This window comes from Calidris pugnax, unplaced genomic scaffold, assembly GCF_001431845.1.
Source record: "Calidris pugnax isolate Ruff unplaced genomic scaffold, ASM143184v1 scaffold211, whole genome shotgun sequence".
NCBI classification, from domain to species: Eukaryota; Metazoa; Chordata; class Aves; order Charadriiformes; family Scolopacidae; genus Calidris; species Calidris pugnax.
In genome coordinates, this window is record NW_015091083.1 from 10,600,679 (window position 1) to 10,614,514 (window position 13,836).

The 13,836-nt window shown below is 41.3% G+C and overlaps 1 protein-coding gene across 1 annotated transcript in view; it reads right to left on the minus strand.

Annotated features, from left to right (window-relative positions):
• AKT1 (v-akt murine thymoma viral oncogene homolog 1) overlaps window positions 1–13,765 on the minus strand; it is a 104,040-nt gene extending 90,275 nt beyond the window's left edge. The window contains exons 1-2 of the mRNA XM_014957615.1: window positions 13,460–13,765; window positions 7,605–7,783 (exon numbers count right to left, since the gene is read on the minus strand). Of these exons, the coding sequence (XP_014813101.1) occupies window positions 7,605–7,650 (46 nt within the window). The 5' untranslated portion in view covers window positions 7,651–7,783; window positions 13,460–13,765. The remainder of the gene's footprint in view (window positions 1–7,604; window positions 7,784–13,459) is intronic.
• Window positions 13,766–13,836: the final 71 nt, after the last annotated feature.

Sequence of the window (13,836 nt, forward strand, 5' to 3'; positions counted from 1 at the left end):
CAGGTGTCTACCTCCTGTGAGGACGATGGTTTAAAACCAACACAAAACTCAGTTCCTCAGCACGCACATTCTGTGGGCCTCATTAAAAGCACATTAGTAAAGCACCAGCAGAAGAGACTGATTTGATAGCCCTGTAAATGAGTCACATGCTGCGTTCCTTCTCAATATTAACACGAAATACCACTGCAGTCATGCACAGAACCACTGGCTCCAAGGTATATTTCTACATGCAGTTCACCAAAGGCCTGGGCTTTGGACAGCACTTCAAAACACGCTCTCCCAGTTTACCCAAGAGACTGAGGAAAACAGTCACTGGTTTGCCTGCAGTCTGCGATGATTGTTTACCTCTGCTGTCCTCAAATAAGACCATGCACTTTTGAATAAATTGACAAATTTCACAATATTGTTTGACCAGCTATCTTTTTCACATTTTTGGCTCAACTTGAAGAGGTGGCAGAATAATCCCAGAGTTCTGTAACATGTTTTCCAATTGCACACGGTGTCGGTCTTCATTATTTCCCCCTTTCAGTTGCAATAAATATTTCTCACAGAAGCACACTACTTCACACCTAATATGGTGCTATTCTTTCTCCATTCTTTTTCTTCCTCTTTCCTCATATAGTTTCCTGTTTTTTGTTCCCCCTTTAAGAGGCACATTGTACCTACAACATAATACATCTGAAAATAATAATCCTGCCTCTGTCTTCCCCCCACGAGAAATGACTTTTTAAATAAGATTTAACTCTTTTCCTTAGTAAATCAGTTACTTGGATATGTAAAAGGAGAAAAAACCTACAAGGCTGAGAGTTGGTTGTTTTGGTTTTTTACAATGCTCTGTCTTTTAAAATGCATTCAAATTAAATGTTCAAATGTTAAGGAGATCTTTTTTTCCAACACATACTTGTTGTTTCCAACACAGGTTTGTTTCCTGAATGTGTCTGAAACCAACTACCACCCTAATTTTTAATGCAATTATGAGCAACATAAGAAGTGGAGGAGATACACCACCTCACCATGTACTGATCTAACAGCATCAAAGTCCTTGCCGTCTTTTCAGATGGTGAAGTCTAGAGCTAAGAGTGCTACCACAGAGCAAGTTTAGGCAGGAGAAGCCGTGGGCACAGGCAAGGAGAGCAGCTGATAGTGTTCACACAGGGAAAACGCCAGCAGGGAATGGTGGAATGGAAGGAACCTTCTGGCATCCACACAGGAGTTGCAGGGGAAGACACCTTCAAGTGAGGACACGGCGCCAAGTTTAAAATGCATGGCACAGCACCTTGCCTAAAAACACTCCTGCAAGAACAACGAGCAAGCTTTACTCTCTTGATCTCTCTTTACCTCAAAATAGCATACTCACTCAGTACTTTTTTCTTCCTAAATCCAAACCTGATGACTTCTCAATATGCCTACTGAGCGAAAAAAAGAACAGAACACCACACATGGGCAACTTTTTTTTTTTTTTCTTTTTTTGCACAGGCCTACCTTTTCCTTCTTGAAAAATGAAGGAACCATGAAAGAGAGGATCAAAGCCAATGCAGGCAGTTTCTGGATGATCCACTGTACCTAGCATTCCCAGGCTCGCTTTTGCAGGGCTTGAAATGTCCTAGATCCCTCATTCTCAAATCTCTTTTAATGACAAGTAACAGTAATTTATGATGCTACCCCAGTTTTAGAGATAAAATTGAGACCTAGTTTGTTTCACTTCTGATGTACAATAAAACAGAATATGAAAGTAAACTTCCAGGACTGACAGAAATAATGTGGGCATCAGCATCTGAGCTCTTCCTCTTTGCCATTCAAAGCGAGAGTGTGTTTTGTGTCACTTGCATGAAAGTTCCAGAGAGTCAGTTTACAAACACAAGAGCAAAACATCTAACCTAGCATGACTTCTCTAAAGAACCGAAAGTTTTTTGCAAAAAAAGGCAATGGAAAATGTTGGAATGAAGATTTTTTGGGAGTAATTTTTAGTGAAAAAAGAAACATTTGGACTTCACCCTTGAAAAGCATGAAGCTGTGGCTTAAATAATCGGGTTTCCTGCAGAAAAAGCGTTCTGGAAGAAAAACTCTTCTAAAATGACACTGAAAAGTAAAAAAGATGGTCAAAGACTTAAGTAGTCAGCTCAGTGGAAGGAAGATGAGCAATCTCTAGGCTACGCTAGCTCTTTAAAAGATGTAATACAGTATAGTTACACTGTACTAGGTAATTCTCAGCATCTGACTTCCCTGTCATCCAAAACAGACTTTTTTACAGTACACTGGATCCAGCCTGTTTCCTATGATCTCTCCACAAATAATTCCATCAGATGAGATTTACCCTCCAAAAGTCTTGCTGACTAGCCATTATCAGCTCATATTTCTCCAGATGTTTTGTGATCTCATCCTTTCTTAATGTCTCTAGCATCTTGCCTACCACCAAGGTCAGATTTATTGGTCGATGATTTCCTGGTTCCTCCCCAATCCCCTTTTCCCAGAAGAGGGCAAGCAAAATGAAAGCAACCGAGAGCTAACATTGCAAAACTATTGCCCCTTGTGTTGAAAAAAGAGACACAGAAGAAAAACCACAAACTGACACAGCTTATCTTTTGTTTCCAATAAGAAGAGCCACAGATTTCCCTATAAACCCAACCCCTTCAGCTCTGGAAGTAGCATCAGCTTCTTTCCCTCGGTTCCAAACTTCCCCCTTCGGTTTTTTGTTCAGCCTCTACCTTGTGTCTCACCTTTCCTCTTCCCCCCAGTTTTTTCCTGTGAAGCAGCTGTGCCCTCTATAGCTGGCATCTTTGGAGTTCAGATGCGTCTGAGGATCCTTTGTATCAAGTGCCACAGCCACTCCTTTGAAATACCGTGAAAGCCAGACGATCCTTGAACTAATCTTGAACCTTGAAGGTTCTAGTTACACAGGTCATTGAGAAAGCGAACCACTACATCCCAGGGACAGACAAAAGCCAAGGTAAAAAATGAAAAACCACCCCAAAACACACACACACACAAAGAGATAGGGAACATGGCAAGGACAGAAAAGAGAGAAGAAAGAAGAGGCGAAGAAAAACAGCAACACAAGAGACTCACTGGCTTTAAAAAAAAAAAGTTAACTTCTGGCCATACCTCGTAAGATCCTGTTTTGATTCATACTAACAGAATACTGAAAGTATGAACCTGTGCTCAAAATAACAAAGTTAAAGTTCACTGTCTGTGCTATCCTGCTAGAGAACGTTAAAAGAGCAACAATCAGCGTTTAATTCTTGGCTTGTATTTTATATACGGACCCTGTATTCGTTTTATGAAATGAAGCTATGGGAAGACAAATCACCAAGGACTACTTGTTATTTATTAGAACATCAGTATCTCTCCGCTTCATTACAGAAATAATTCTTGTACAAAAAAACCCAATGGTATTTCCAGCAGTGGAACAAGTATCTTTAGTATAATTTTTCATTTAAGGACCTGTAGTAATTCTGATCAGCTTGGCAGCTACACTCCCAACTAATCAAATAGTTTTGTCTGCCTAAAGTCCACACAAATTGACATTTGTAGGACATGTCCTTGTTTCCACAGTTAAAATTACTGTGCAGCATGTATTTAAAAACAAAAGCAAAACATAGCTCCACATTTCCTGCTAAATACTAATAGATGAATACACAGGTCTCGCCTCTGCTTATAATTGCTTCAGAGTTCTCAGAGTGAGAAACCAAGATTTCTATTTCCTTTTTTAAATGTCAGTGTACATTTTTCCCTCCCCCTCTTTCCCTGCCTCCAAAAGACTCCTTTTTCCATATGAGTTTATGCCCTAATAAGAAAACCGGACATACTAGGGAAGACAGAGATGACAGAGTATCAAAATGCACAATCCCCCTCTTTGTTAGCCTTGCAGAAAGACTTTTAAAAAAAAACAAAAAAAAAAAAAACAGGATGAAGACTGAAGACAATAGAAGGACCTTTATAAGCAGGGATCAGAACAGAAAGATGCCAAGAAATCCAATGAGATCTTTAAAATGGATCAGTAAAGCAAATAAAATACATGCGGGGCATACCTCTTTTATCCAAAAAGTTCTACAACACACAACCAAAAGTAAGAATACTCATGACATGCATCTAGAAAACCAGTAATCTCAGAACTCAACAAGCAGCAGTTTGGGCAGACAATTTTCTCCTTCCTCCCTCACATTCAGTCACCATTATAGCACCCCTACATTGACCCATTTCCCCCATCCTTGCCCACTAAACAAATTTTCCGTGTAACACAACCAGGGACTACGTATTCTGGATGTACACATACAATACACCCACCCCACGTTTGAGTTTCTTCACGTTTTCTACGTGTACATTGGTACGCTTCAGCCACGCGGTTATGCAAAAAGTTGTTAGTATTTTAATTACTGTTTGTGTCTTTATGCAAGAGTCTATCACCTCACTGTCATTAGAGTAACAGGACCAAGCACTTGCCAACCGGGAAACGGAAAGGGGGAAAAAAACTTCATTCATTAATTCTTCTATCTCTGCCTGGTTGAGGTTAGACGTGTCATGGAGATGACTCTGGCCCCCAAACATCTGCACTACTGGAAGTACAGCTTCCTTTCAGCGAATGACTTACAGAACCGCCAAAAGCTCTCGACCAGGCAGTGATGTTTAATTTCATTTCTCCATTTGTATTTTTAATCTTGGAAACAAAAACAGAAACGTAAAGCACACCGACAAAAGAAAACAACCCCACGATTCTAGAAAGCCCTGCTATTTCCCTGCCAGGCCAAAACACCTGCTCCTGCTAATGACGGCTTTATGCTTATATACACCTGCCATCCAGAAGGGCTCCAGAGCACTTCACAGCCTGATTTATACGTACACAAATCATTAAAACCACCAAAATTAAGCCACTGCTGGGGCGAGATGTAGCAATTGTTTAACTGCACACAGCCATGCTGTTCAGCTGCTCAGGACGTGAACTAAGAGACACCATATCCAGCCACAGCTACAGTGGGAACGTTAGGTAGAGAGAACATCATTACCCAATCTGGATTTTGGCCAGTCATTACTTAAAATGTTTGCCTGTGGAAAGTCCTAGGATCTTTAAGAAACACACACAGTGCAACTTTCAGTTTTATAAATGATCCAAAAGACAAGCAATATACATTTCCTACATCTAAAATCCTCCTTTAGCAGTCCCTCCCTGCAGTAATTACTGTTTATGCCTTAACTTCAGAAGCTCATAGTATCAGACATCAGTTTTGGAAACATCCTGTGGTTGAATGGTTGAAGCACTTGATCTTGCAGAGCCAGCAAACTGATAGGGTCTGGCAACAAAAGCAGACGATTGAAAAAAAAAAAAAAAAAAAAAAAAGAAATCCTTTACGAAACACACACATGAGTGGATCAGTTCCCCTCACAAGCACCCCCAGCCAAAAGAACTGAATTTCTCAACTGATCTTGAAACAGCTTTGAAAACCAAGAGAGTAACGGAGCTGAGACACGGGCAAGCTGAGGAGGAAAGATAGCACAGCTTTCTAAAACCCTCCTCCCATGGACAACGCCAAATTAACAGCTGCAAAGTCAATGAAGTGGAATGAAATAGGTGTCACCGCACATACCGAGAAGGCAAAAAGGCATTGGGGAACAGGTTAAAAAGATTAGGAAACCAGGCATCCAAAACACGCCATGATACGTTTAACAGTTTGGGTGTTTGGGCACAAATTTGCAGTCTCAAATATGCAGAACATGCAGAGTAATATTTTGGAAATGGAAATGCATTCAGCAGATAATCTCACTGTAATATTATCAGTAAACCATCAAAGATAATAATCTGTTTCTCTAAGGTAATTAAAAGAAAAAAAAAAAAAAAAAATCAGATCAGGAGATCAGGGCATCTTTACTAAAACCTCCTCCAGAGGTCTCCTTACTTGAAAGCAGCTTTACCGTAATCCTAGAAACAATGAAAATTCAATTCTCAAGAGTAAATACAGACAAGCTTGAAATACAACACGACTGTTTTAAAGTTTCAGACACATCTGCCTCTGAATCATCCTGACAATACAATTCCATTTTCATATGTTTTAAAATACTGTTTCTCCCCCAGATTTTTACGCAGTGCTCCTCAAAATAACAAACTATTTTTTTATAGTCACAGGTAAGTTCAGAAAGAATTGTAGCAACAGATGGTAAAAAAAAAACCTCAGCCTAAAACCATTTAAAACTAAAAACATATCTGTCTGTTTTGAAGAGTTTCTAAATTCATAAATGGGAACAGGAAGCATAATTCTGCATTTCGTTCTCATGTTTATCCAAACACAGCAAACAATTCTCAAATACTTTATCAGAACAAGGTAGCCTGGGTACACCAGAATTCTCAAATGAGTTATTGAAGATAATGAGTGGAAAGGTGTTTCTAAATGAAATAAACCAGAAAAGGAAAAAAAAACAAAACAAAACAGAAAACAAAACCAAAACAAAACAAACTAGACAAAACTTTGTGAGAACCTTTTTACATCAAGCATCAGACAATTTGCTAAACCAAGCTGTATATTCAGCAGTTAGAAACGTATGTTTCCACCCTTTTAAAACACTATTAGCAACTGGTTTTCTAAATTCTTAGAAATATCTTGGTGTTGCAGAAGAACCATCAGCCTTTATCAAAGTTATGATAATGTATTTCCATTTTCTTCCAGAAATAATTATGCTACACCTTTGCACCTTCAGGCAAGTTGTTGCAAACCCTCTAGAAAAATCCTGAGTCTGCAGAACCACATGAGCTTCCCCACTGCTGGAGCACTCAGATTCTGTTTCTGGTCCAAAAAAATGACGGTATTATGGAAAGTACCTAAGACTGCTCTCTCCTTTCCAAGAAACGATAGCAGCGTACAAAGAAGCATACAAAGAAACAGGTAAGTCAAGTACTTTATAGGAGTAACGCTGTAGTACTTGAAAACAAACACCCCTCTGCCCCCCCAAAAAAAGACCAAACCCACCGTTTTGGGGAATAAAACATTAAAGAATGCAAAAGGCATAAGGGTACGTGTGACTAGGTTATTTCAGTTTTGCCGCCCAGTCAAGAATAAAGGCTTCTTATAAAAATCAAACGTCATTAGTGGTACCACAGAAATGCACAGAGTGCACAAACTCGAGGCTGTTCTTCCTGTCTAGGACACTGGTCCCAAGCGCAGTTCAGACACAAACAAAACAGCACATTCTCCAGCAAGTCTCTGCAAGAGCACAGCACCGCTCGCGAAATACGGGCGGATTTTTCACCGTTCACAACGAAGATTTACCTCAAGACAATTCCACCTTCTAACACAAAAATTAAAGCCACAGACCCACATATAAACCAAAATAATTTGCCACAGCTTAACCTTTCTCACTCTAAGTAGCATCCCCTCCGGTCGCTATCTTTATCATCATTTTCAAAGCAGTTGACGCAGTTTTCGGTCAACAGGCACCCAAAGAAAACCCCTTACACACACGTTTTCTCAAACTTGAGAGAAAGTCACACACACTCCTTATATGTCGTTTCCCATTAGGGTGAATGGGAAAATAGCAGACTATTGAAGATACACTGCTAAAGGACAGATCACCACAAGAGAGAACATCAATCTGCTGTCCTGGAGGGAATAGACACTTACCTCGTTTGTGAAGCCACCCTTCCTTCACTATTGCTACTTCATTCATAATGGCAGGAATGTCTCTTGAAAAACCAGTTTATGCCGAAAGATCACTCTGTTGAAATTCCTGAACACCCGCAGGAGGCTCCACAAAAGGGATGGGGTTGGTTTCTTTCCGTTTTTCCTCTTCTCGGCTGTTTCTAAAAGGGTCAAAAGAAGAACACACCATCATTTTGAAGCGTGTGTACAGTAAGGGATACAACAGGGGGTAGCTTTCATTGCTGGGTTGTTAGTTGGGGGGGGGGAGAGGTGTTATTATTATTATTACAAATCCTAAACAAGGGCTTAGCTCTTCCCAAGGGTTTTTATACCTTGGCGGGTTAGGGTGCCAAAATACGTGCTCACTAAAGCCCTGCTTCTTCACTGATCGTGGGCAGACTGTCTGGATTGCAGATGCAAGACCTTGCCCAGTAGACCTCCAGTTCTCCAACACCTTGCCTCCCACAGCAATAAAAATTCTGAGATTTCACAAAGTCCAGTTTTAAGTATTTCCTGGTAAGGAGAGCTCCAGAACCTCTTCCGGAATGTTTCTTTACAGCCTGATGTATAGCAATTTATCAGTTAACTCACAGTGCATCTTGGAGATATATCTCCACCAATAAAAATTCCCAATACTCTGCTTGAGATTTTTCTACCTTCAGCATCATCCTGTTACTCCTGCTCGGATCTCCTCAACTCCCCAAAAGGTGTCTTCTCTACCTTTGATATTTACCACTCCTACCTCTCCTAGATGTATACAAATAATCTCAGATGAGCTTATGTACCTTTCTGTTATGCTAAATCAGCCCTTATAGCACCCTGATCAATTTCGTTTGCCCTTCCCTGAACGCACTGCAGTTTGCCACTGTCTTTCTTGCAATGAAATACACCTAAATGCAACTTGGGATTTTTACCCCTCTGCTTTATGAGATGAAGTCCTCATCCAAATAGCTCAAAATTGCCGTATCTTACTGAAAACGTCCCCAGCTCATGGCTGACTACCACAGAAATGTTCTTCGCGTTTCACTCCCTCATTGAAAGTAATCTCTTCCCAAATGCATTAGCTTTTATTATTTTTCTAAATTGAATCTGATTATTTTTCTGCTTGTGGTACAAATGTTCTCCGTTTGTTTTTCTTTAATGACTCCTGTGCTCTCTGAAGTGTCCATACCGCCGTTCATTTTGGTATTACTTGGGTGATCAAAAAATGTAATTGGTGACAAATTCCCAGCAGTAACCACGAAGTTTAATAAAACCAAACCCAGCAGCATTTTGTAACCTGCCACCAAAGACCTGGCTTTTACTGGAGTTTCTCTCCAACCACAGAGACATCACATTTCCACCTAACAAATCCATACCGTCTCTGCATGCATTTGGCACGCGTTTTTCTTTAATGACTCCTGTGCTCTCTGAAGTGTCCATACCGCCGTTCATTTTGGTATTACTTGGGTGATCAAAAAATGTAATTGGTGACAAATTCCCAGCAGTAACCACGAAGTTTAATAAAACAAAACCCAGCAGCATTTTGTAACCTGCCACCAAAGACCTGGCTTTTACTGGAGTTTCTCTCCAACCACAGAGACATCACATTTCCACCTAACAAATCCATACCGTCTCCGCATGCATTTGGCACGTGTGCATCAATTATCTCTGAACATGCAGGTGATAGCCATCCATCAGAAACTAGATTAAAAAGCAACTAATTCCCCATAACTCACTAAGACACAACCCTGGATGGAAGAAACAGGTGGTCAAAACGAATCCAACCTAGAACTGAAAGCCCAGCAGGGCCAGAAGGCTCCGTACTGACCATCCCCAGTGCTCTCAAACAGGCAGGTCAAACTTGAACACGTCCCATCACCACCAGCAGGAACAGACTGGGAGAAAGGAGGTCACTCCCCTGATACTTTGCCTGTGAACTTTTGACTGTTTATCACTATTCCTCAGCTCTTCCAGTAAGACTTTATTTTCTAGTTTTTCCCCAGAAACAAGGTGGGTTTGGGTTTTTATTCCAAATTACGAATCTGCCGTATCTCACCAGTTATAATTATCAGTTCCCAGAAACCGATAAATGGTTTGCCTGAGGGAGGGAAAACATCCCCAAAAATTACATTGGAGCAAGAGACATGTAAGAATTCCTTAATTTGATAAATAAATACCAGAAGACCATATGCTGCAGAATAGAGATCAATAACCTTGGAACAAACTCCTTAGGCTCTAGAGCAATTAGGACAGAACCTGACTAAGATGGCAAGCTTTCATCCTCCTTCCAAAACTGCACGCCCCATCGTCATGCGAGCTAGACCTACTTGTTGATGTCAAGAGCAGCCTAGACCTCGTTTAAGAGGCTTCGTTTCAGCATTGAGCGATTTGCAAAAGTGTTGAACAAAACCCCTGCGATTATCACAGCTTACGTCTGGAAATGCAACACCCAGGCGTGAAAGTTAACACTTCTAAGGTTCTGCCACAACAGAACGCAGGGCCTGGGCGACCAACCTCTGCACCTCCAATTTAATGCTCTAGCTGCAATCAACAATCAATATCCTTTTCGCTAACCATACATTAAAAAAAGAAGGAAGCTACAAGCCAGACTAGTCCGTAGAAAGGACAATCCTATTATTAAAAACAGAGAAAAGCGCACGGGGCCCAAAGTTCTGCAATCTGCAGCTAACTTACTCCAGGTTTTTCTGGGTTAACGCTTGCCAAGATTACCACTTGGCAGCCTCCTGCTTGTCATCGGCTAAACTGTCATCTCATAATCTGAATTTGAATGACACTACAGCCTCCCAAAAAAGCAGATCAACAAAGAAATCCAAAGTTCAGAGGAACTGCTTTTTTCTACTCTCTGTGGCATCCAAAAAGTTTGGATTGGCTTTTCCCTACAATTCCTACCCGAGAAAACATTCCCCACCTGCTACTGCAGCCATGCTACCAGGGATGTGTCTTTACCTGCCCATCTCCTTCAAGGGGAGAGGGGTGGTGAAGGAGGTAGGGGACACTATAAAGGAGCCACGCACAGAAGATTGGGTGGCATGGCACAGCGAGGTGGGCTAACACCAAATATTCCTCAACACCAACCTGCAGCATGAGCTCCACCTCGGTCCTTCAATCAGCCATCCCTAATTTTGTACGGGGGGTCTCAAATTAATTTTTCTTCACAGTTTGAAGAGCTGGGAATCCTTTCTCACTGCCCAACAAGATGCCCGTAGACACAGCTCCAACAGAAGCAAACCGGTATATTTTCAAACACACGTTCAAGCTGTGCAACACAGCTCCAACAGAAGCAAACCCACTCTATCCAGTATATTTTCAAACACACGTTCAAGCTGTGCCTAATATATCTATTTTAGTAAAAGACGCTATTGAAGACAGTGGCAGCAAGTAAGAGTCATTTCTGGGAACAGAAGAGCCAGTTAACTACAGGTCAACGTGCTACTGAAGATGCGTAAACCAGAGAAAGTTCCTTTTCCATAAAATCCTTGGAGTGGAAAAAAAAAAAGAAAAAAAAAAAAGGAATGATTACAGTCCTCATTTATGGCCATCTAGGAATGGTTCCCAGTGAACTGAGGGCATCTGAGGTAAGTATGACCTGGCTGCTCCAGCCCGTGTCTGCACATGACTGAATACTGTCAAAAGCTAAACAACTCCATCTTTCTCTTAGCCTTCTGTTTGCTTGTTTTTCAATATCCATCTCCTCAATACCTTTTTCAATGCCAAAGCATTTCTCACGTGGCTGAAGTGCAGTAAATCATGAATGGCATGACATTCGCACCGTATCTTGGTGACGCTGGTTTTACGCATATATTAATTCCTTAAAGGTTATTAACTTCTTCATAAATAATGAGATAACTCACTTCCCTAGGCACTGCGGCAGCAAAACCTGCTTGAAGGAGTCAATCAAACCAACCATCCAACAGAAGGTGGAGCAGAACCATCTTTTCCGTATTTGGGAAAGTGGCGTTAGAGCTCCTTCTCTCACTCTCTTCCACTTCTTATGCCCACCTTCTTTTGCCTCTACAAGATCAAGAGATGAACCTGTCCTCCTCGCCCTCTTTCCAAGATAGAATTTTATATTTGTTTCTACTCACACCTTAGAGCAGAGCAGGAAGAAAAGGAATTCCTCCATAATGCTGAAGCTGAAACCTAAGCTTACAGAATGCATAATTTCTTTGTCTACAAGGGAGAGTAAGCAAGAGACTAAAGGAGGATGAGACCCACCAACCTCACCTGGCGTGTTAGAAAGTGTCCAGGCTGCACTCGTTAGCCCAGATGAGAAAGCAGATTACAGCAAAGCGTGCTCCTGGACTAACACTCTGCCCATCACACAACCACTCACTGATGCCCACTGTCCTGCTGTGGCACAGACCTGATGTTCCCAGGACACCCCGAGCTCTAATGTGCTACACATCCTTAGGTCTTCTTCTAAAGCACAAAAGCAGGAGCAGGCAAAAAAAAGGACGCAGCTGCCCTTGGGCACATGACGCTGTCACAAGAGCAGATGAAACATGCAGGAATTGGAGCAATGTGGGTTTAGGCCCATTTACATTGATATCATGAGCAACCTAAGCTTTCTCCCCGCAGTAGATCCCAGTGTGAGCCCCCAGCTGACAGCCAACTGCACCTGAACAGCACAGACACAAGACAGCTGGGCTCCAGCCAAGGTTTCAAGTGGAGCATATAGATAGGTGTCCCCACCAGGCTTTGGCCAGTGAAGTACCATCTCCTGCGTTATGCAAATCCTGCCCTGGGTGTTTTGCAGGAGCAGCAGTGGTTCCAACGTGCTCAAGGCCCTCCAAGCACACAGCAGCAGCTCCACACCATGACCCAGTTACCAAATCTGGGCAGAGCGCTTTCAAGAAAGCTTAAAAGGACCAGGTTGTTCCAGCATCTTAGCTTACTTTACACAAACACACTGTGGGCCTCGAGTTAGGTGTGGTCACTAGTATTTGCTACCATATGTTCTGTGTCAAATGACACCACATCTAAACTGGTATTTCATGGCAGCTTACCACAAGGTTCGGAAAGGCTTCTCTGATACTAAGAGCTATAAGGAAAATGGTAAGTGGGAGAGAAAATGAAAATCCCTAAAGCCACATCCACTTTTCTTCCAATCCGTTAGCCTGGTCTAGGTTTACCAAACCGTAATTTGAAATAGTTGTGCTCTCATGCCTTCGCTGATCAATCGACAGAGGTTAACATGGCTCAGGTGAGGGGCCAGAGTTACGACATCCAGCTGGCCAAGCTGCAACCACGACTATACTTTGATAGGACAAACTTAAGCTGCCTATTTCAAAACTGAGTGATGGCAGAAAAGAGACTTCTTCATGCCCTCTCTGTCAAAGACACAGCCCAGACAAAATCCTCTTTATGTTCCCAAACGAGAACAAGTCCTTTTACAGTTTATGCTCATATAATTTAAGAACTGTACTGCTCAGAACTTCTGTACCAATTTGAAATGCATTTCATCAAATTCCATTTTCAAGTCTTTATAACAGAAGTTTTGTTCTGTCCCTAAACAAACCAAGTCAGTCGTGAACCTATTTAATTCTTAATGTAATCACTTACAGGACGTTTTTATAAGCCAGCAAGTGAATGCTGGAGCTACAAGTTACTTGTGGACGTTGGATCAATTCTTAAATTTGATTTACCGCTGCTGCACACCAAAAACAGTTCTATAAACATCACACACAACAAAAACCCTCCTACTTAAAAAAATCAAAGGTAGTTCCACAGTGTCGTTAAATCTGTTAACTCAGACAAATGTTGTGGCTGTCATCAGGAAATTAACTACTACATAAAAGTAATTACTAGTCATGCAGTATGTCAAATTTATTTACCTGTAAACAAATATTCTTCTGAATTAAGTGTTAGTAACTCCCCTTTATAACTGTATTTTGAAATGTACATCCCTCCTGTGGTATAAATAAAACAAACAAGCGCAAATCAGGGATTTGCTTCTTATATGTGAGAGATGGTAGGGAAACAAAGCAAAAACAAAAAAGAGGTAAATATTTTCCCCAGGGGGGTGGGAGGAAGGGGGGATACCGATAAGCTGCAAGCTGCATTAGCATCAGTAGCGTACTCTCAGTAAAATACATAAAAAGTCCCAGTATATTCATATACTCGATTAATAATTTTGTGTTTTACAAAGAAACAGCAGCAAAAGTCCTAGAAGTCTCCAAGAACATTTCCACAACTGCAGAATTTCACTTGG